The following is a 23,569-nucleotide window of genomic DNA, read 5'->3' as shown; positions in this document are numbered from 1 at the left end:
CATCAGGAGTGAGTCTGATCTCAAGCTCTTTCTTGGTCCTAGGTTTAAAGGACTTGCAGATTTGGCACTTATCACTTATGTGTCCTTCACCAAAACACCTGAGACAGCTACTATACTGCTCGCTCATGGGCATGGGCCATTTGCAGTGATCGCAGGGCTTACAGCCTGGTGATCGGGGCATGCCCTGTTCCCTGGCTAAGTCCCCGACGGGACTAACAAAACTCTAACTACTGCTAAGGGCTAACTAACTCTATTACTAATTATGTACACTAACTTTACAAGAACTCTAGTTCATACAAATAAAGACTAAGCAACACTAGTAAGAGCAGCAAATGTTTCGTGCACCATAACTGGCGGCAAGAAGGAACTGAGGGTGGGGTATGCCAGTGGCACCTCTTACACCGCGTCATGCAGGCGCCACTCCAAAGAGTGCCAGAGCCTCTCTCCTACGGATACTGCTGAGGGAAAAACTTCCAGCACCAATGCATGTGGCGAGCACACACACCTAATGTGGAATGATATGAGTAAGCACTAGAAGAAGAACTAGCTCTTGTTTTCTCCATACCCTGTCCCTTCCTCACGAGGAGTGTGTCAGATTTATCAGACTTTAAAGCAGAAGCCTTAGCTGATGGGGCTTGTAATGCACTAGATCTCAAGCTAGGATTGCTTCTAGAGCCAGGCAGGTCTGAAGCCGGTCTCATGGATCTGTCCATTAGAAACAGCTGAAGACAGGTGTCCCTAGATCTCAGTGTCCTCTTGGAAGTGGACATACAAACATTCCCAATGATCATGGAATTCTCTCAAGCAAAACAAACATCTTGTGTGCCCATCACTAACAGGCAGAGCATCCTCGAACAAGGTGAAGTATTTAAATCTGGAGGGCTTACCATTAGCCGTCCCCATATCAGGGAAGGAAAATACATTTTCCTGGTGAAAGGAAACTTATCAGAATTTCACTAACAGTGCCAACAAGCAAACTACCTAATTAACTATACTAACTTAACTGGGAAATAACTGAGAAGTGGGGACACATACACACACACTGTAAGAAAGACAGCACTGCCTAATAGAATGGACAATGAGCAGCTCTGCCTTGAAGATGGTGAGAGGAAACAAGTGGTGGTTGCCCTGCTCCATCTTTTTGTGCCCTTGGTGCAGGCTACAAAGTCACCCAGGGTATATGTATTGTGATAGACCCAGGCCAGTTGGGAACCCCAGAGCAGTAGAAGAGAAATATACTGGTCACTGGATAAGCAGTTTTCTGTTCCTTGAGTGACCAGAGCAGGGGCTGCTCCAGGCTAATGAGAACACCTGACTCCAATTAACCTGCTAAGAGTCAGGTGAGGCAGTTAAGCACCTGACTCTAATTAAGGTCCCTCTGATGCTATAAAAGGGCTCACTCCAGCCAAGCCAGGGGGAGCCAGAGGAGAGGAAGTGTGTGTGAGGAACTGGGAGTAAGAGGCGTGCAAGAAGCTGAGAGTGAGTAGGTATACTGCTGGAGGACTGAGAAGTATAAGTGTTATCAGACATCAGGAGGAAGGTCTGGTGGTGAGGACAAAGAAGACGTTGGGAGGAAGCCATAGGGAAGTAGCTCAGGGAGTTGTAGCTGTCACGCACCTGTACCAAGAGGCATTCTAGACAGCTGCAGTCCGCAGGGCCCTGGGCTGGAACCTGGAGTAGAGGGCAGGCCTGGGTTCCCCCCAAACCTTCCAACTCCTGATCAAATACCGGAGGAATTGACCTGAACTGTGGCTTCTACCAGAGGGGAAGGTCTCTGGACTGTTTCCTGACCCACAAGGTAAAACTGTGAGGCAAGCAAATCCGCCAATAAGCGCAGGACCTATCAAGGTAGAGCAGGAACTTTGTCACAGTATGGTCATAATGGATGCTGCTGGCCAAAAGACTCCAAACTCAGGTGCATGTGCCCCATAAATAGGAATATGGACAAGCATTCAAAAGAGAACTCGAACTAGGGCATCTCTCTTAAAAAAAAAAAAAAAAAAGACAACCAATCTAGATTTTAAAACTTCATGTGACAGATACTCTACCACATCTCTAAGTAAGTTGTTCCAATGATTGCTTCACCTTACTGATAAACAAGTGCACCTTATTTCCAGTCTGAATTTGTCTAGCATCAGCTTCCAGCTATTGGATCTTGTTTTGTCTGTTTTCTGCTAGATTACAGAGCCATCTCCCTGTACAAGGAGATTTCTGATAATACTATGATCAAGTTGCCTCTTAAAATAATAGATAAAAGATAAATAGATTGAGCTTCTTCAGCCTTTTATGTTGCACAGGTTTTAAAGATCACAAATCATAGCTGTAGCTCCATTATGAATCCTTTTCCCCCTCCCAAGATCCTTTTTGAGTTTTGGACACCAGAACTGGACATTATATTTCAGTAATGATCTCACCAACACAGTACACAGAGACTATAACTTCTCCTTACTCAGTATTTCCTTTGTTTACACATCCAAAGATTGCATTAGCCCTCAGAGCTACAGCATTACTGGGAACTCATGTTCAATTGATTATCCACCATGACTCCTAAGTAATTTTCTGAGTTACCGCTTTCTAAAAGACAGGCTCTATGAATGTGTGACCTATTAAAATGCACATTGTTTGACTGTACCCAGTTTACTAAGCAATCCAGGTCTCTCTGTAGAACTGACCTGTCCCTATCATTACCGTTTCACCAGTCTGTCTCTTTACTATTAATTTTATATTTTCATACAGATCATTGATAAAGATATTGAATAGTATTTGCCACAAAAACGATCCCTGAGGGACCACACTAGAAACAACCCTAATGGTGACTCCTTATTAACAACTACTTTGAGATCTATCAGTTAGCCATTTTGTAATCTACTTAACATGTGATACATTGACTATGTATCAAGCTAACTCCTACACCCCTTGTGCATATATCTCCCTTCTCCTGCCTTATATACCCTGGGGAACCTTGCCATGGGCAGAGAGGAGAGGACTGCTGCTCCTTGGCATCTCTTTTCCTGCCCCCACTTCATAGTGTAATAGACAGCCAGTAGGAGCAGAACAGACTAGAATTTGCTATTAGCTGCAGAGTTAGTGCAGCAGGTCAGCTTTCTGCCAGTACTGGGCTTCAGAGGAAAGAACCATACAGAGTGGTTGGAGCTGGTTTGTGGAAACTGTGTGAAAGGGAGTTGGGCCTCTCCAGATATACCTAGTGATGACCTTGCAGACAGGATAATTTTAAATGCCTGGGAGGTGATTAGGTACAAGGTGACTGAGGCTATGTAAAAAGAGATGGAACCTGAATCTCTCCCTCCACCCAGACCTGCTCCCTTCTCTTTTTCCTCTAATAGCTCCAATACTCAGCCTCACTGTCTTCCTGCTCTGCAGTCCCTATCTTTCTATCCCTCTTTGGATGTACAAACTCTCCCCTGCCTCCTGTGTCTCCTAGGCTCTTTCCCTACATCCTGCAGTCTCTTATCCCAACTCTCCGGGGAACTATCTTCTCTTCCCTTGAGTAATCCCCACTACCGTGTCCCTCTTTGTTGAAATCCCTCCATCACTACCCTGCAGGTCCTTCTCTTCTCTCTGTCTTCCCTGAAGTCACTCCCAACAGTTCTGGGATCCTCAGGGTCTTTCCCACCTCTCACTGGAGTCTCTTCCCAAATTACAAGGGGTTACCTCCTTGTCCCTATGGTATCCCCTCCCAACCCAGGGCCCCAGTCTTTGGTCTCTCTTCCTTTTTTCTCCTTCTCCCTTCAGATCTTCCATCTCCTTTGGTCTCTCTTTGACTTTAATCCTACTGAAGTCAATGTATCAACTCTCATCCCCTCATCCATGATCACAGCCTTCCCCTTCCTTCCCCATTACTCTGCTTTCAGCCCACTGCACCCCTATCATCTTTCTTCCCCCACTGCTTGCAGGTCCTTATACCCCTTGAGCGGCAGGTCCTTCTGCTCCCTTACCTCTGCCCTACCTCCCTTTGTCCCCCTCTATATGCTTCTTTGGCTCCCTTCCCCATGCTCCCCAGACTCCTCCTGCAGTTCTGCCCCTGGTGGACCCCTTCTCTGCATCTGGTTCTCCCTGGTGATGTCTTCAGCAGATAGCAGTGGCAGAAATTGAGTGGAGACTGCTGCCTTGCAAGGGACACAGCCCCACAGCAGCCACTGCTGGCAGGATGGCAGAAGTGTCGAGATTTTCTCTCAACACCCTGTTCAGTGCTGGGAGCTCTGGCTGAGACAGCTATAAATAGCAAGTGAGAAGGCAGCACCCTTTAGTGCCTCCTCTTGGCAACAGGCCTGCTCTAAGCCAGCTTTACACCTTCCTTAAGCCTGAGTTGTCTGGGGGCCACTTCGTCTCCACTCAAGTTAAAGCAGCCCCAGGGATGTTCCAACTTGCACCAGCTAAAAAGCCTGATAGGAACCACTCAGACAGTACAGGATCAGTGGAGTGCATCACACATCAGCCCCTTTCCATCATGCCCATTGCCTGCCTCAAAACACCCCCAATGCCCTTTGTTGAGGGCAGACTGGTTAAGCCCAGTCTAAAACTCCTTGCACTGCTCCATTGGTCCTACAAGTCTATATCACAGATTGAAAATAGACTGAGATTTCCTATCTTTTTTATCATTCTTTGTCTGCTGAATAACTGTTTTCAAATTTGGACAGTTAATTAAGACTATTTCTGTGAAATACTTGCCTGTTTCAATCTCTCCCTTGCCTGTATAATTTTCTTCCTTAGCCACTTACAGCGAGCTGTGACAATGGCTGCATGTCCCCGGACTCGGTCTTCCTTCTGTCAGTAATGAGTGTGAAAGCACAATATGTTATAAGTGGACTCACAAATTGCATCATCCTGGAAGACAGTGGGAGTGGAGGGTCCTTCACCCCTTCCAGCTTTGGGTCCAGGGTCTGATGATTTTACTTTAACTATTAGAACATACTGTGATAGCAAACAAAGGGACCATTAGTGTCTACCGTACACATGTGGGCAAAATTCCACCCTCTCTTCCTACAAAACACTTAGTAAAATTGGTTAAGGAGATTCTTTCATCATAAGCCCCGAGGAGAAGGGTGATGACTATGTTCAGTAACCATGGGATCTGTCGCCTGTAGTTATATGTGATGTTTAGAGTCCTTTTCTTTTCAAAATAAGAGTAACATTTGTTTGCTGCTGCTCTTTAATATTTGGACCAATTTAACAGCATTCTGTGAATCCTCTGCAAAGGCTTTTATAGGAATGCAGTTTGTGGCCTTTTCAAGTGCTTTTAGCTTTCTGAAAAAGTTATTCTTGAGCTCAGATTTCTCATGCTTGTTCTTGGCCAAAAAGTGATGTGTTTTTCTTTCATGTTTGGTCTTTGTTTTAATTATTAGAGAAGAAACAAAATTGTTTTTTCCATAATTAAAAAATCTGAAAAATGTTTTAATTTCAATAATTAAAAAATGGCTTTTAGGAAACTTGAGGCATGATACTGAAAACTGTTGACCATTATCTTTCAGAAGGTATTCACTAGCTTGGAAGTTGGAGTTCTTAAATATCACTTTTCACAATATAGGTACAGTTATCATATCTATCTTAGGTTATTACATAGCACTTTCTCTCTCAAAATGGCTCAGTGGGATTCCATATTTGTGTCTCAATGACTTACAGATTCTAAGTTTACAGATTCTCTTCTCCTGACAGTCTGCAAATTTACTGGAATATTGTACACTTTCTGAAGCAGAATCACATTATCTTCCCCATTGATGACCCCTTGTGCTCTAGTTTTGTGGGTTGGCTGGCATAGCCACTGTACAGTTATTTCTTTTTCAACAAATATGCTGTGAATATGCAAATAACTCTTCTGTGCTGGTCACTGTGGCTATGTCTACATTGCACACCACTTTCGGCAGTGTGTAGTGTACATATAGCTACATGCTGCAGTGAAAAGCACACCGCATCCACTCTGTGATGTGTAGCTAAACGTATCAGTGAAAGACTCTGGCAGAGGCAAGACAGCAGAGAAAGGCTCAGCCTCTTCCCACTACCTCTCCTCTGCCAGAGCCTCTTCCTGCTACTGGAGCCTTTGTCATGGCCAGGTTGTGGGCAGCCAGACCACAATCATGAGACAGGAGACATGAGACAGGATACTGTCATGAGACAGGATACTGTGAGATACTGTCAGATACTGATACTGAGATACTGATACTGAGATACTGACAGGATACAGGATACTGTCTCAATCATGAGACAGGATACTGTGAGATCAGAAGCAGGAGACAAAATGGAGATCAGAAACCCATGTCAGGAACCAGACTCAGGCTGGGTCAGAATACCCAGGGGATCAGAGGCAGGAGACAAACTGGAGGAAAGGAATCACAAGTCAGATGACAGGATGGATCAGGATGCCAGGAAATCAAACTAGGGAAACAGGATCGGATAGCAGGAGGCTGGAATGGGTAGCAGAGCAGGAAGCACAAGGCGCACAGTCCAGAACAGGGTGCATCCCAGTTCTTCGGACAGCTTCCTGTTCCTGCTTCTGGTTTAAGTAGCATCAGTCATCCACTCTGGGACTCCACCAATCAGACCTCAAGGACAGAGCCTCACACTGTTGCTGGGCTTTGAGTCCCAGATAAGCTATTACTAGCCAGCTGCCAGATGGAAGGTTGGAGCATGGCTGCTCCCATGAATCTTGCAGGCTTGGGTTTGAGACCTGCGGGTCATAACAGCCTTTCCCTGCGGCAAGGAAGTGTTGCAGAAGCAGGGAGCTGCCAAAGTCCTTCCCTGTGGTGGGGGAAGGGCTCCAGTAGCAGGGAGCTACTTCCCCTAATGCCTCCCCCTGTTGAAGCCTTTCCCTGCTGCTGGACTCCTAGCAGTGGGACAATACACTGCTAAAAACTGCATTGTAGATGGGGAGGCACAGCTTGGATTAGTAAAGTGCCATCTAGGTATGTCTTTACTCTACTCACCAGCCACACTTCTATTTAGACCCATGCTGGGGTGGGGGGGTGCTACACGGGTATGTGCACTACATGTCACTGAAGGAAAAATGCGGTGTGGATGCACCCTTTCAGAGACAGGTTATCGGATTACATGGACCACCAATCTAATCTAAAATGGCAATTCTTATGTTCCCATGGCCTCATCTCATTCTGAACTAAATACAGAACTCATCTCTTTGACCTGGCTTTCCCTCAGTAAGCTATCTCTCTCCCCGTTTTACACACACACGCACACACACACACTCAACAAACTAATTCTCTAAAGGCTGGAAAGGAACCCAAAAGATGGACTGATTATTATTTATTTTTTAATACGTGGGTGTAGGCCACAAGGTACTGCTAATATAACATAACTAGAGTACATGGTACAACACTACATTGGCTCCAATTGTTCCTCTCTAGCACAACCCAGAGAGTTGAGATGAAAACTGCTCTTCTTCCCCAGCAGGGAACCATACCATCTCCCTCTCTCTTCAGAAAGTGAGATATCCTGGGCTCGCCTGTCAGCAATATGATGACCCCAACTTTAGATCTACTCTCCACTGAGGAAACCACTGCCACTACTGAGATGTCAGAGTACTTACAAGAGGTCAGCTCTTGGATGAAGAGCAGCTGGAACAAACACAACCCAGGCAAGCCTGAAATGATGCTGGTAAAAAGCGGGAACTGCTCTGAAGAACTAGCTTGGACAATGATCTTTCCCGTCCATTGAAAGCATATGGGGAAAAAGACTGTTGCTTACTTGTACTGTAACTTGTTCTTCAAGATGTGGGTGCAGACATGTATTCCACACAGGTGTGCGCACACCCAGTTCACTGCAGCTGGAGAATTCTGCCTAGCAGTATATGGGGGGAACGGATGTTCATGCCCTGTGGCTCTATCTCCTCCTTTGGCTATATAAAGGCAGCGTCACCCTGACCACCCTCAGTTCCTTTGCACCAAACATCAAAAATAGAGACCCCAATACAGAGGGGATGGAGAGTGGTCCAGGGAATACACATCTGCAGCCACTGTGATGCTCTGTACTTGGGGGAACACCCAGCACCTCCATGTTCATCCTTGTAAAATGATTATGTGGTATCCAATGCAAAGTTTGTCATGTTGGGTATCTTCAGAAGGCTCATGATGCACTAAGCATTGTTGTTATAGTGATGTTATAGTAATTGTCGTTACAATAATGTTATAGTAATGTTATAGGTTATAATTTCATGTATATAGTTATGAGGCTGAAAATGTGTCTTCATGGCTTAAAATAAGCCCAGGCAAAAATTCTCCAAGAGCAGAGTGGCAGTTAACACCTCATCAGGGTATGTATGGGACAAAACCAGCCCAGCCTCACAGGAAGATAGGATGCAGGCTTAGGCAAAAAAAAAAAAAAGGATCTGTTGGACTCTTGAGTGAGTCACTGCCCTTCCTTTGGTCAGTTTGTGACTGCAATGAGGTAATGCTCACCTGACTCTGGGGGGGCAAAGCCAAGGAGGAAGAAAGGACATGATAAAAGGGAGAGATGTTTGCCATCCTCCTTGCTCTCTCTTCTGCCTCCATCTACAGACATCACTACCAAGTGACTGAAGCGCTGATCAAAGGGGAGAGCCTGGCTGAAGGGAAACCAGGAAGTCTGTGGTGAGAAGCATCTATGTTTGTAAGATCACTTAAAGTGTTAAGATCAGCTTAAAATGCGTTTTGCTTTTATTTCATTTGACTAAATTTGACTTGTTATGCTTTGATTTATAATCACTTAAAATCTATCTCTATAGTTAATAAATCTGTTTGTTTATTCTACCTGAAGCAGTGTGTTTGGTTTGAAGCATGTCAGAGAGTCCCCTTGGGATAACAAGCCTGGTACACATCAATTTCTTTGTTAAATTGACAAACTCATATAAGCTTGCAGTGTCCAGCGGGCATAACTGGACACTGCAAGATGGAAGTTGCTAGGGTTGTGTCTGGGACCAGAGATATTGGCTACTGTCATTTGGTTGCACAATCCAAGGAGCAGCTTACATGCCAGAGGCTGTGTGAACAACCCAGGAGTGGAGGTTCTCACAGCAGTGGAAGGTAAGGCTGGCTCCCAGAGTCAAGGACTGGAGTGACCTAGCAGATCACCGATCTAGATAACACTAGACGGGAACGTCATACCCACATCTTGAAGAACAAGAGTTAAAATACAGGTAAGTACCTATCTTTCCTTCTTTCCTTCTTCAAGTGGCTGCAGATGTGTATTCCACTTAGATGACTCACAAGCAGTATTCATAGGAAGTGGGGCTTAAGAGTCTACTTAAACAATATCTGCAGGACTGCCTTCCCAAAGTTTGTCTCTGACCTAGACACAATAGTGATCACATAGTGCCTGGTTAAATGTATGTATAAAAGACCAGGTAACAACCCTGCAAATGTCCAACACTGAAAATTGAGGAATGCTAATGATGTTGCTTGGACCCTCATTGAAAGAGCCTGCAATCTCTGTGGAGGCATGGTCTGAGCTGATGTATTGCAGGAAGTTATTCATCTGGAAATCATTTGCACCGAGACTGCCTGACCCTTCATTCGATCTGCTAGGAGACAAACAGGCGATGCTCAAAAAGGCTTAGTTCTGTCCAGGTCAAACACCCAGCACTGTCTCACATCCAATATGGGAAGTCACTGTTCATTCACATTCAACTGCCGTTCAGCAAAGAACACTAGTAAATAAACTATCAGTGGTTTGAGCATTGGCCTGCTAAACCCAGGGTTATGATTTCAATCCTTAGGGGGTCACTTAGAGATCTGGGGCAAAAATCAGTACTTGGTCCTGCTAGTGAAGGCAGCGGGCTGAACTCAATGACCTTTCAGGGTCCCTTCCAGTTCTATGAGATAGGTATATCTCCATATATTATTAATTAGCTGGTTCAGGTGAAACTGTGAAAACCCTTTTGGCAAAAATTTTGGATATAGCTGTAGAACCACTTTGTCTCTGAAAATGTGCACGTGCAGAGACTCCGCCATTAAGCCTGTAGCTCACATACTCTTCTTGCAGATGTTATTGTCACAAGGTAGACTATACTGCTGAGTTAGTTGGTTGGGATGAAGAGGAAGAGATATGGGAGGCTGAATCAATACACTGAGTAGGTTGGAGAACCAACATTGCCTCAGCCAAGCTGAGGCAATGACAATCATTTTGGCCTGATCCAACTTCAGCTTGTGGAATCACTGGGATCAGAGCCTGTAGGATCACTGGGTTCACAGCCAATCCTCAACTGAGGTGGAAGGCATCGGTTAAGGAGCCTGGACTTAAACCCATTCAAGAGCAAAACTGATGGTACTTCTTGTTGTGTCTCATTGAAAACAAGTTGATAGCCAGGATGCCCCATTCTGTGAAGATGGACCTCAGCACCCTGGATTTCAGAGACCACTCGTGAGCCTGGGAGAAATTCCTGCTGAGGTGATTTCCCAAATGATTCTGGACCACAGAATAAGTGAGCTGCTGAGGGAATGATGCTCTCCCTGATGCAGAAATGCCATAAATGTATTGCCTCCTGATGTAGCTGGTTGGAGCAGGCTCCTCCCTACTTGTGCACATAATACATTGCAGTCATATTGTTGGCGAGCACTTGGATTGCTGTGCCCTAATGTGATCCGATTACAACCACAAGCCTTGAACTTTCAATGCTCCCAAATGCACTCCCCAACTTATTGTAGAGGAATCAATGACTACTCTTCTAGCCAGTGGAGAATAGGTAAAGCTAACACCCTAGCACACACTGTTCTGTTCACCACTGTAATGAGTCTGCTATCTCAGGAGACACTTGAACAAGCCTGTCCAATTACTGGCAACTTGGGCAATAGATAAACCTCAACCATGACTGAAAAGGACAAGATGCCGTCTTGCTTCAAACATTTGCATGGGAGAAAGGCCCTCAAACTTGTAGGGTCCCAATGAACTTGATTTTTTAGTTGGATTCAAGGTCAACATTGGTGTGTTCAAAATCAATCCCAATCAATTGAAGTGGTCCAATGTGACCTGAACGTGACTGAAGACTTATTCCTTGGATCTGCCTCTCACCAGCCAATTGCCTAAGTACAATAAGATGTGAACTCCAAAAGACTGCTGTCATCATCATGCATTTGGAAAAGATGTAAGGGGCTGATGACAGGCTAAAGAAGAGAACCATGTACTGACAGTGTTGACCAGTAAAGAGAAATCTGCTGAACTTCTTGTGGCCTGGGAAGATAGCCACTTGAAAATAATCATCCTAGAGATCAAAAGCAGCAAATCACTCATCGCAATTCAGTGCGGGAAGAATAGTAGCAAAGGTAACCACATTAAATTTGATGTATTTGATGTACGTGGTGAAATGGCGGAGATTGGACTTGGGGATCAGGAAGTACCAGCAGAAGAAACTCTTTCCAACAAACCTCCTGTAGAGTACCCAGAGCACACAGAGTTTGGACCTACTGCAAAAATAGTGACTCATGAGAGGGGTCCCTGAAAAGGAGAGGTGAGAGGGTGGCGATGGACAGAAATTGCATGGCATCACCTGATCCTACAGTTCTTAGGACCTATCTTTCTAACATTATTGCTTCCCAAACACTGTAGACGCAAGACAGCCTGTCCTTGAATCGATGGGGATGGGATGTTCACAAGTGATCTGCTGCTCTGTAGCCCATAGAGCTTATGTTAGTATTTATTTTATTTAGCAGTAACACAAGGAACCTATAGGTCTGTCTCTTGTAAGACGCTTCAGCAATTAGCATAAGATTTGAGGCCTATGAAATTTGGCACAGATGAATGGTCACCCCTAAGTTTTGGAGAACTGGGAATATTTAAGGGAGAAGTTTGTACATAACAATGCTAGGCAGTCACAGGAATATGAACTAACACCAGATTTTGGATTTTTAGGATAGAAACATCTGCACATGTCTGACCACAGGAGTGCCAAGGCAATGAACTGACATCTATGATAATAAGTTGAGATTATTAATATACTAACATACAGGAGCAAGGCAACCCAACTTTAGTAGGGTGAGGAAATACAAATAATAAAGAGGGGAGAAACCCCTACTGAATATATATTAGGCTTACTGGCATCAGCAAACATATCATAAATATTGTATTCCAGCCTGTGTGCTTGAGGAGGAAACAGGGCCCAGGGCCAGCTCCAGGCACCAGCGGAGGAAGCACGTGCCTGGGGTGGCACATGCTAAGGGGCAGTATTCCATCCATTCTCGGGGCGGCACAGTCCGGGCGGCCTTTTTTTTTTGTTTTTTTTTGCTTCAGCAGTTCAGGCGCTTGGGTCAGCAAAAATGGTAAAGCCAGCCCTGGGAGGGAAAGATGTAACCCTTGGGAGGTGCCAGGATGATGGCCACTGGCAATGGTGATAAGGAAGATGAGTGTGATGAAAAAGATAATGGCTAAGATTTCAGGTTGTGCTGCAAGGGACGGTGTAAGTGTGCGGATGTTTAGATGTACGTTCTGTATCTTTACCCACCTTGCTGGGTAAGAGTGTTTGTGACTTGCTAAATGTATTAATAAAAATATTGCAAATACAGGAAGGTTCCTAAAGTGTGACCATGCACACTGGGGTTCCCACTGAACAGTGATTTTCATAATACTGGGCCTGATCTTGAGACAAGAATCTGTCAAACCTCAAAGTGATAACTGGGAATTCTTAAGTAATCAATATAATTAATACACAGTCATAGATTAGGTAACAGCCCTTGATAAGCAAGTCAAACAGATTGCCTGCCCAAAGGTAGAGGACAGGCTGTTTGGTAAAACTAGATCCAGATCTTGTCTTTCTGGAATAATCTTGATGATGTGGCTGATAAGGTGTCTGTCTGAAGTGACCTTATGGGCCCTTTAATGCCTGCTGGCTATCAGGGCCATGTCACAGGCAGCCTGCGTTCACTGGTCAGCTGCTAAATTGCAGTTAGGAGATGAGTTGGACATGAGCCAGGTCAGAATGCCAGGAAGTCAGAGTCAGGAACCAACCTGCAGGGAGATTCCAGGATCAGGGTCAAGATGGGTCAGAATATCAGAAAGTCGGAGTCAGGCACAATTTGCAGATGGCAGGCGAATAGCAGAGTTGGGGTTAGAAACACAGAATCATAGAACCATAGGGTTAGAAGGACACACAAAGATCATCTGTAACCCCTACCAAGATGCAGGATATACGGTGTCTAAACCATCCAAGACAGATGGCTATCCAGCCTCTTTTTGAAAACCTCCAGTGAAGGAGATTCCACAACCTCCCTAGGCAGTCTGTTCCATTGTCCTACTGTTCTTAGAGGTAGGAAAAGAGGTGAAACTAAGCTGGTACGCACCGGTATGGCACCTCAGTTTCCCCAGGTGACAATTTAAAGAGCTTGGGGCTCCCAGCAGCAGCTAGAGCCCTTTAAATTGCTGCCAGATCTCCGCTGCCTCTACTGCCCTGGGCCCTTTAAATAGCTGTTGGAGCCCAGCTGCTGCTGCTACCCCAGGGCTCCAGCGGCTATTTAAAGGGCCCAGGGTGGTAGAGGCAGGGGAGCCCCAGGCCCTTTAAATAGCCCCTGGAGCCTTGAAGTAGCAGTGGCAGCTGGGGCTCCGGCAACGGTTTAAAGGGCCCGGGGTGGTAGCGGCGGCCGAGCCCTGGGCCCTTTAAGCTCCTGCCAGAGCCCTTTACCAGTACAGGTCGGGCTGGAGCTGGCTCTGACCCCCACATCCCTGTCCCTTCAGCCCAAGGCCCCAGCCCTTCTGGGGGCCAGAGCCAGCCCCAGCCCAGCCCCTACTTTCACCCCTGGGTAGGAAGTTTTCCCTGAGATTCAATCTAAATCTGCTATGCTCTAGTTTGAACCCATTGCCTCTTGTCCTGCTGTCTATGGCAAGAAAGAATAATTTTCCTCCATCTTTTTAATGGCAATATTTGAAGACTGCCATGATGTCTCCCCTCAGTCTGCTCTTTTCCAAACTAAACATGCCCAGTTCCTTCAGCCTTTGCTCACATGGCTTGCATTTCATTCCTTTGATCATTCTTGTTGATTACCTCTGGGTCCTTTCCAGTTTTTCTACATACTTTCTGTGCAGTGGTGAACTAAACTGGGCACAGTACTCCAGCTGAGGCCTAATCAGTCCCAAGTAGAAAGATACTATCACCTCCCAGGACTTGACTTGTATGCTATGCCTCTGTTAATGCAACAGTGCATTTACCTTTTTTGCAACAATGTTGTGATGTATATGTTTTTTAAAACACTACAGGTCATATAGGCCTAGTATAAATGCTGTATGTTTGACATGAGCACGTGAATTGCGTGCTGGCAGCTAAAGCAAGAATTCAAGGATATGAGTGATCAAGAAATGTCTGTGCGAAAACAAATTTTAAGTCCATAGGGAATATGAAGCATTAGCAGAGAAGGGAATAACACCATATGTGCAGTTATGCAAGAACTGGGGGAAATGGAACGTCTTAGATTATGGTGGCCTGCCCAGAAATGTTTGCCTGGAGTGAGAGGTGAAAGGCTTCATAAACAGAAACAAAGTTGATGACATGACAAACTGGTCTATAAATAATTGCCTAACATATCTGAAATTTGGAGTCAGACACTGATCCAGAACTCTGAAAAAGAAGAGATTTGTAACGCTGGCTCCCCACGCCTTGTGATCGGACTGAATTTTGACTGGCCATTGGGATTTCATTCTGACCTATGTAGAACTCTGGTGTAGTATGAAAGGAGTGTGAATGTGGAGTGAGTGGGGTTTATATTGTAAAATGCATTTAGAGTATTATATACCAACACTGTGTCCGGTATCTGCCCGCTCCCCAATTCTGTAGAGAGACCTCTATCAGACTCTTACAACAGCATTGCATTGTTGACTCATGTTGAGCTTGTGATCCACGATAAATCCCAGGTCCTTCCTAGCAGTACTGCTGCCAAGCTAGTTATCTCCCATTCTGTATTTGTGCGTTTGATTTTTCTTCCCTAAGTGTAGCACCTTACATTTGTCTTTGTTGAATTTCATTTAGTTGTCTAGCCCAGTTCTCCAATTTATCAAGATCCCTTTGAATTTTATTCTATCCTCCAAAGTGTTTGCAATCCCCCCACTAGCACTGTGTCATCTGCAAATTTGATTAGTATGTTGTACATCCAGATCATTAATAAAGGTGTTAAACACCGAAGCCAGAACAGATCCCAGTGGAACCTCACTTGAGACCACCTTCTAATCTAACATCATTCCATCAATAGTTTCTCTTTGTTTGCAATTGTTTAACCAATTATGTATCCACTTAATGGTAGCCTGCATTTCTGCAGCTTACCCATCAGAATGTTATGTGGGACTGTATAAAAAACCTTGCTGAAGTCCAGGTATATTATGTCCACCGCAATCCCCCTATCCACCAAACCAGTTATCTCATCAAAAGAAGAAAATGAAGCTGGTTTGGCATGATTTGTTCTTAATAAATCCAGGCTGGCTGCTAGTGATCACCCTTTCATCCTCCAGGTATTTGCAAATTCAATGTGGGTCAGCTGGGTAAGGATATCAGGAAGTTGGGGTCAGGTGCCAGGTCACAGACAGCTATCAAATTGCAAAGTTGTGGACAAACCAGGGTGCGAAGCCAGAGTTTAAGGTGTACAACAAACAGGGTCTGGAATGGAAACAGATAGGCAGTCTGCATTGTTGCTCAGACAGCTACTCATGATGGGTTCCTAGTTTAAATACTAGCATCAGCCAATGAATGGGCTGAGGGGCTGCCACACAGGCCCTGCTGGACAGCACTTCCTGCCAAGCCTAACTTCACAGGGTCCTCCAGTGGAAACCCAACCTAAGCTTCAAGTGGTGATGTAGAACCCTCTTGGTCATATGGTTTAGTCCTGCAGGGTTGTACACTGGAAAAAGATTCACTGTCTGTAACTATATAACTGTTACCATGCCTGACAAATCTATGACATAACGCATGGTTGTCATATTTATCCAAAGAAGGTACCATATGAAAACTGATGAAAAAGATGGTTACTCACCTTTGTAACTGTTGTTCTTTGAGATGTGTTGCTCATATCCATTCCAGTTAGGTGTGCGCATGCTGTGTGCACGTTCGTCAGAAGACTTTTACCCTAGCAACACTCGCTGGGTCGGCTGGGTGCCCCCTGGAATGGCACCGCTATGGCACCGGATATATACCCCTGCCGACCCAGCCACCCCTCAATTCCTCCTTACCGGCTACTCCGACAGTGGGGAAGGAGGGTGGGTTTGGAATGGATATGAGCAACACATCTCAAAGAATAACAGTTACAAAGGTGAGTAACCGTCTTTTTTTCTTCGAGTGATTGCTCATATCCATTCCAGTTAGGTGATTCCCAAGGCTTACCTAGGCGGTGGGGTCGGAACGAGATGTGGCAGAATGCAAAACTGCTAAGCCAAAGGCTGCATTATCTCTAGATTGTTGAACCAACGCATAATGCGAAGCAAAGGTGTGGACCGAGGACCAGGTAGCTGTGCGATATATTTCCTGGATTGGTACATGAGCCAGGAAGGCAGCCGATGAAGCCTGAGCCCCAGTAGAATGTGCAGTGAGATGGCTGGAGGGAACATGGGCCAAGTCATAGCAAGTGCAGATGCATGCTGTCACCCAAGAGGATATTCTCTGGGAGGAGACAGGTAGGCCCTTCATTCGATCAGCCACTGCAACGAAGAGTTGGGGCGATTTACGAAAGGGCTTCATCCGATCAATATAAAATGCGAGCGCTCTACGGACATCTAGGGAGTGCAATTGTTGTTCTCGTCGAGATGAGTGTGGCTTCGGAAAGAAGACCGGAAGGAAGGTGTCCTGATTGGTATGGAAGGCCAATACCACTTTAGGGAGGAACGCTGGGTGAGGTCGCAATTGCACCTTGTCCTTATGAAAGACAGTATACGGTGGGTCCACCGTGAGCGCTCGAAGCTCGGAGACTAGACTGGCCGATGTAATGGCTACGAGGAAAACTGTCTTCCAGGACAGGTATAGCAGCGAGCAAGTTGCCAACGGCTCGAATGGTGGAGACATAAGTCTGTTTAAGACTAGGTTGAGGTCCCAGGTAGGGGCAGAGTGGTGTACTTGGGGGTATAGGTGTTCCAGATCCTTGAGAAATCTAGTAACTATAGGGTGTGAGAACACGGAGCTGCCACTCTCCCTTGGGTGGAAGGTAGAGATAGCCACCAAGTGCACCCTCAATGAAGATACCGCCAGGCCCTGCTGCTTAAGAGACCAGAGGTAGTCCAAGATGGTAGGGATCGCGACCTCAGTGGGAGTAACATTCTGCGTTCCACACCAGCAGGAGAAACGCTTCCACTTGACCAGATACGTTGACCGAATGGAAGGCTTCCTGCTACCCAGGAGTACTTGTTGTACCGAAGCAGAGCAACGCAACTCCGACTGGATTAGCCACGCAGCAGCCATGCCGTGAGGTGAAGGGCCTGCAGGTCTGGGTGGCGAAGACTGCCGTGGTCCTGCGTTATGAGGTCTCGGTGGAGTGGCAGGGTAATTGGGTTGGCTATCGACAGGTCTAGCAGCGTGGTGTACCAGTGTTGCCTGGGCCACGCTGGAGCGATCATGATTAGTTGCGCTCTGTCCCTGCGGAGTTTTAGCAGGACCTTGTGAACCAGTGGGAACGGTGGGAAGGCATAGAGCAGCTGGTTCTTCCACGGCATTAGGAATGCGTCTGAGATCGACCCCGGTGAAAGACCCTGGAAGGAGCAGAATATCTGGCATTTCCTGTTCGCATGGGAGGCGAACAGGTCTATGTGGGGAAATCTCCACTTCTGGAAGACCGAATGAATAACATCCGGGCATATCGACCACTCGTGGCACAGGAAGGACCTGCTCAGTTGATCTGCTGGAGTGTTCCGAACCCCTGGGAGAAAGGACGCTACCAGATCTATCGAGTGGGCTGTGCAAAAGTCCCAGAGTCGGATGGTCTCCTGACAAAAGGGGGAAGATCGGGTCCCTCCCTGTTTGTTTATGTAATACATGGACGTTGCGTTGTCTGTAAACACTGAGACACAACGACCCTGTAGATGTTGCTGGAACACCTGGCATGCCAGGCGGACTGCTTTCAGCTCTTGGACATTTATGTGAAGCACCAGTTCCTGAGATGACCAAAGGCCTTGTGTACGAAGGTGTCCGAGGTGAGCACCCCAGCCAAGAGATGACGCGTCTGTCGTCAGGGACATTGAGGGTTGGGGTGGATGAAACGGCAGCCCTACATACACCAGGGAGGGAGTCAGCCACCAGTCTAGGGAGCCTAGAATGCTCAGGGGGATGGTAACTATCGTGTCTATTGGGTCCCTGCTCAGGCGGTATACGGAGTTGAGCCAAGTTTGGAGAGGATGGAGGCGGAGTCTGGCCTATTTGGTCACGAATGTGCGTCCATGTGACCTAGGAGACCGAGACAAGTGCGAGCCGAGGTCGTCGGGAAATTCTGCAGACCTCGGATGATTGTTGCCATTGCCTGAAACCGTGGCTGTGGTAAGGAGGCCTTGGCTAGATTGGAGTCCAGGGTAGCTCCTATGAAGTCTAACCTCTGCGTGGGAACCAGAGTGGATTTCTCCATATTGATCATCAGGCCTAGACGCGTGAATAGGTCCCTGACGATGCCCACATGCTTGGTGACTTGTGTCTCGGAGGTTCCTCGGATTAGCCAATCGTCCAGATACGGAAATACGTATATCCGATGTCGGCGGAGATATACGGCGACTACGGCCATACACTTTGTAAACATCCTTGGGGCCGAAGAAAGGCCAAAGGGCAGAACCGTAAACTGGAAGTGCTGATGGTCGGCTATGAAGCGAAGGTACCTCCTGTGCGGAGGAAAGACGGTGATGTGAAAGTACGCGTCCTTCATATGGAGGGCAGCATACCAGTCTCGAGGATCCAAGGACGGGATAATGGTCCCCAGGGATATCATGCGGAACTTCAACTTTATCATAAACTTGTTGAGTCCTCGCAGGTCTAGGATAGGTCTGAGATCTCCCTTTGACTTGGGGATTAGGAAATAACAGGAGTAAAACCCCTTTCCCCTTTTGTCCTTTGGTACCTCCTCTATCGCTCCCATGGCGAGGAGCATCCACACCTCTTGCAAGAGGAATTGCTCATGAGAGGGGATCCTGAAGAGGGACGGGGTTGGAGGGTGGAATGGTGGGGTTGAAACAAATTGGAGGTGGTATCCATATTTCACCGTGCGTAGGACTCAGAGATCCGAGGTTAACTGGGACCATACTGGGAGCAAATAGGAGAGGCGGTTGGAGAAGGGAGGAGAAGGATCCTGGCCTGTAACTGGTACGCCGTCCTAGGGCAAACCTTCAAAAGTTGGACTTTGGTCCCGTTGGTGGTTTTGAGGGACCTTGGTTTTGGCCCCCCTGGGGTCCTGACTGGCATGTATGCCCACCTCGTCCACGCCCTGCCCAAGTCTTGTCTGTGTCTAGGCACAAAGTACAGGCGGTGAGGCTGGGGACGGAAAGGCCTGCGTTGAGTCACCGGCGTATGCATGCCTAGAGAACGCATTATGACTCTATTGTCCTTCAGGCTTTGCGGTCTAGGGTCAGTCTTTTCCGGAAAAAGACCTTTGCCATCAAACGGCAAGTCCTGGATGATATACTGCAGCTCCAGTGGGAGGTTGGAAACCTGCAGCCATGAGATGCGTCTCATGGCAACACCTGAGGCCAGAGTCCAGGCTGCTCAATCGGCTGCATCTAGCAAGGCCTGGAGGGAAGTTCTGGCCACCTTTTTCCCTTCCTCCAAGAAGGCAGCGAACTCTTGGCAGGAGTCTTGAGGGAGTAACTCCGTAAACCTACCCACTCCGCCCAGGTGTTGTAATTATAGCGGCTAAGCAGGGCTTGTTGATTTGCCATCCGGAGCTGTAGGGTGCCTGTCGAATATACTTTTCGGCCGAGTAGGTCCATTCGCCTAGCCTGTTTTGACTTCGGGGCTGGCGCCTGTTGGCCATGGCGCTCCCTCTCATTCACGGACTGAACGACCAGTGAGCAGGGAGGATAGACATACAAATACTCGTACCCCCTAGAGGGTACCATGTATTTACGCTCGACTCCCCTGGCCGCAGGAGGGATAGAGGCTGGGGATTGCCATATAGTGTCAGCATTGGCTTGGATGGTCCGGATAAATGGTAGAGCCACTCTGGTGGGGGTATCCAGTGACAGAATGCTCACTACTGGGTCCTCCTCCACCTGGGGGTTCATATTGAGTGGTACCCTCCTGAGGAGGTCCTGATGAGCTCTCAGGTCAATTGGAGGAGGGCCCGAGGAGGATGTTCCTGCCACCGCCTAATCCGGAGAAGAGGAAGAGGAGATGCCGGGGAACAGTGCGTCCTGTGTGGCCTCTTGCTCTTGGGCCACCTCCTGCTCCAAAGGGACCAGGGAGACTGGTGGGTGGACTGGTGCTTCCTTTGTACCAGCCGGAGGAGGATGGCTAGCTGTAGCCTCTGGCACTCGGTACTCTGATGGGGCAGAGTGAGACGGAACTACTGAAGCACCTTGGGCCTAGTGGTATGCCCAAGGTGTCCAGAAGGACCACTGATGCGGGCCTTGGTCCTGGGTCTGGGCCTCCTGAAAGACTCCGGTGGACACATCCAAATCGCGGTCCGGAGCACAATAGCTGTCCACGTGGGACGACACTGAAGTGTGTCTGGATGGCCATGGAGGAGCAGAGAAGCCCTGGGCAGAGTTTCTATCCCTAGCGGACCTTGCTTTACTCGGCACCAGAGACCGGTATCGGGAGGCATACCGGTACCAGGAACGAGATCAGGACCTGTGACCGGAGTGGTGCCGGGAGGTTGACCGAGATCTCAAGGCTCAACATCAGGAGCGGCTATGGGAGTCACGGTGCCTGGAGCGGTGCCAGGAGCCGGAACGGTGCCAAGAGTAGTGTGCCGGTGAATGGGATGCTGATCGGTGTCGCGAGTGCGACCGGTACTGAGGAGGAGAACGGTGCTGGGACTGCGAGCGGCATCGGGAGCCGGAGCGCCGTCTGGACCTAGAGCGTCTGTGGGACCGTGATCTTGAATGGTGCTGGTCTGCTGTGCCAACAGAGGGTGGTCTTATCAAGACTGGCTTGCCTATATACTGTATTACCCGCACCGGCGGTGCCAGGGGTAGAGGCAGCGTTGACTCCGTCATGGCAATCAGATCCCTCGCCATTGAGAATGTCTCCGGCGTGGAAGGGATAGTGAGCTCTACCGCCGCACGCGCCAGGGAGCTAACAGGCACTGGACTCGACGGCCCTCGTGGGACCGGAATTGACGGTGCTGACATTGTCGGTGCCGCGGCAGGAGTCGGTGCCGGGCGATCCGACTTAGACGAGCTCTCTGGCTGCGGTGCAGGCAGCACAGAAGCAGCAGGAGTCTTAGTCTTTCTTGACTTTGGGGAGAGGGAGCGGCATCGAGCTGACTGCGGTACCGGCAACGGCGGGTGCCGAGGTGCCTTGGTGGTATCGGCGCGGTCTGGTGCCGAAGAGGTGCTTCTGCCCGCCGATTGACCAGTGCTTGGTGCCGAAGGCGGAGGGGTGAGAGCCGCATCCATGAGGAGCTGTTTAAGTCTGAAGTTCTGCTCATTTTTTGTTCGTGGCTTGAAAGCCTTGCAAATGTGGCACTTAGCTGTCAGGTGCGATTCCCCGAGGCACTTCAGACAGGAGTCGTATGGATCTCCTGTCGGCATCGGCTTGCAACAGGCCGAGCATGGTTTGAAACCTGGTGAACCGGGCATGGGCCCCGGCACCGGGTGCGGGGAAGGGGTTAATCCCCAAACCTCTCTGAACTATATTACACTAACTATGCTATAAACAGATAAATTAAGTATAACTATATAAAAAGTTTACAACTATGTACACAATAATGAACAAGAGAACTGCGAGTAGCTAGGGAAGTGGAGGTCAACTAAGCTGCGCTCCGCTGTTCCAAAGACCGACACGGGCGGTAAGAGGAAACTGAGGGGTGGTTGGGTCGGCAGGGGTATATATCCGGTGCCATAGCGGTGCCACTCCAGGGGGCCTGCCGACCCACCGAGTCTGGCTAAGGTAAAAGTCTTCCGACGAACGTGCATGCGGCGCTCGCACACCTAACTGGAATGGATATGAGCAATCACTCGAAGAAGAATTCTAGTTATTAATATTCTTGTGGTTAGCATGTAAAGAGTTATGTTGGTGTGCTGGAAATATGTTATTAAAATATGTATAGACCAAGCAATCCAAGAAGAGCTGATAAGCAGGTTAGTCCTACAAAAAGAAATGTATATTGGCAAGTCTGCTGGGTTCAAGACAAAGACAATGCATAATACATTTGCATCTGTAGGAAACAAAGTGATCAAGCTAACAGGCGAAGTAGGGTTGCCAATGTCAGGCTTTTGACAAAAAGTCCGTTTACTGTGGGGGGGAGGGGGGCACAGGGTCATCAACCTGCACCAGCCCCTGCTCAGCTGAGGCCACCTTCTAACTGCAGGCAGGCAGGTTCCGAGTCAGGCTGGGGCCATGAAGAAGAGGCGGAGCAGGGCTGGGGCTTTGGGGTCCAGTTTTTAGCCAATAAAAAGTTGGCAACCCAAGCTGAAGGCAGGCAGTTTTGGGGAAATTTGGCATTGGGAATGTGCTGGGGTCACTTGGCCAATAGTAATCAAGGCTGGTGGAGACCAGATTGCTACTATGGTATAACAAGCAGGCTGCTGGAGTCAAAGATGCTGAACCAGACACTCAGTGCATGTTTGTAAGCTGGCAGAGAGCATCCAGAGAGGGAGCTACAGCAAGAGAGCACTTTAAGGCATCCAAAGTTACAGGGTAGGCAGTGCCACAACCCCTTACCATTCTGAACTGCATTTCAAAACATGATAGTTTCCATAAAGAGACTTTATCTGATCGTGGGTCAAATTTCATGTTTCAGTTATGCAGTGAATTGTGTAGGATAAAACAACTGAGGGATGCCCCCTATTACCCAGAAACAAATGGTTTGGTTGAAAGGTTCATTGGGAGACTAAAGCCTATGCTGGAAATGTATGGAAACAGGAGGGCAAGTGACTGGGATGAAATGTTACGCTACCTGTTTTTTGCCTATAGGCAAGTGTGACATGCTGTACCTCAAAGTAGCACCTTGTCATCCCCATATTCATCATTCATATATGGTTGTGATAGTCCATAAAAAGCATGCCATATAAGATACCATATGAAACATCATGATCTGCTGAAATTCATTGTTCTGTCAAAATATGTATATCACTATTTTGTATGAAATTATGAGATTCTGCTATATGGTTATTATTGAAATATGTTGTGAGTCTGGGAGTCGCCCCTGCTAGTTCTCCAGTAACAACAAAGGACACACTCAGCCAGTTGTTAAACGACCATTGACCAGCAGCAGAATTGTAAACAAAAGATCTACAACTCAATAAGAGAGAGTTGTGCAAGCACCACACAATGGGGACTGCTCAACTCTGTGACCCAGCAAGGCCAACCAAGATATGCCTAGGCCAGTACCTTTTTAGGGACATGGATTGAGGCCACGTCTACACTACGGGATAATATCGAATTAGTTAAAATCGGTTTTATAAAACTGATATTATAAATTCGATTTCATGCGGCCACACTAGGCACAGTAATTCGGCGTTGTGCGTCCATGGT

The 23,569-nt window shown here is 47.5% G+C and overlaps 1 protein-coding gene across 1 annotated transcript in view; it reads right to left on the bottom strand.

Annotated features, from left to right (window-relative positions):
* LZTR1 (leucine zipper like post translational regulator 1) overlaps positions 1–23,569 on the bottom strand; it is a 258,107-nt gene that overhangs the window by 76,793 nt on the left and 157,745 nt on the right. Inside the window, exon 12 of the mRNA XM_032795074.2 lies at positions 4,690–4,785. Coding sequence (XP_032650965.1) covers positions 4,690–4,785 — 96 coding nt within the window. The remainder of the gene's footprint in view (positions 1–4,689; positions 4,786–23,569) is intronic.

Source organism: Chelonoidis abingdonii, chromosome 4, assembly GCF_003597395.2.
Source record: "Chelonoidis abingdonii isolate Lonesome George chromosome 4, CheloAbing_2.0, whole genome shotgun sequence".
Lineage (NCBI taxonomy): Eukaryota > Metazoa > Chordata > Testudines > Testudinidae > Chelonoidis > Chelonoidis abingdonii.
The sequence above is the reverse complement of the archived record's forward strand: the minus strand, read 5'-3'. Positions and strand labels throughout refer to the sequence as shown.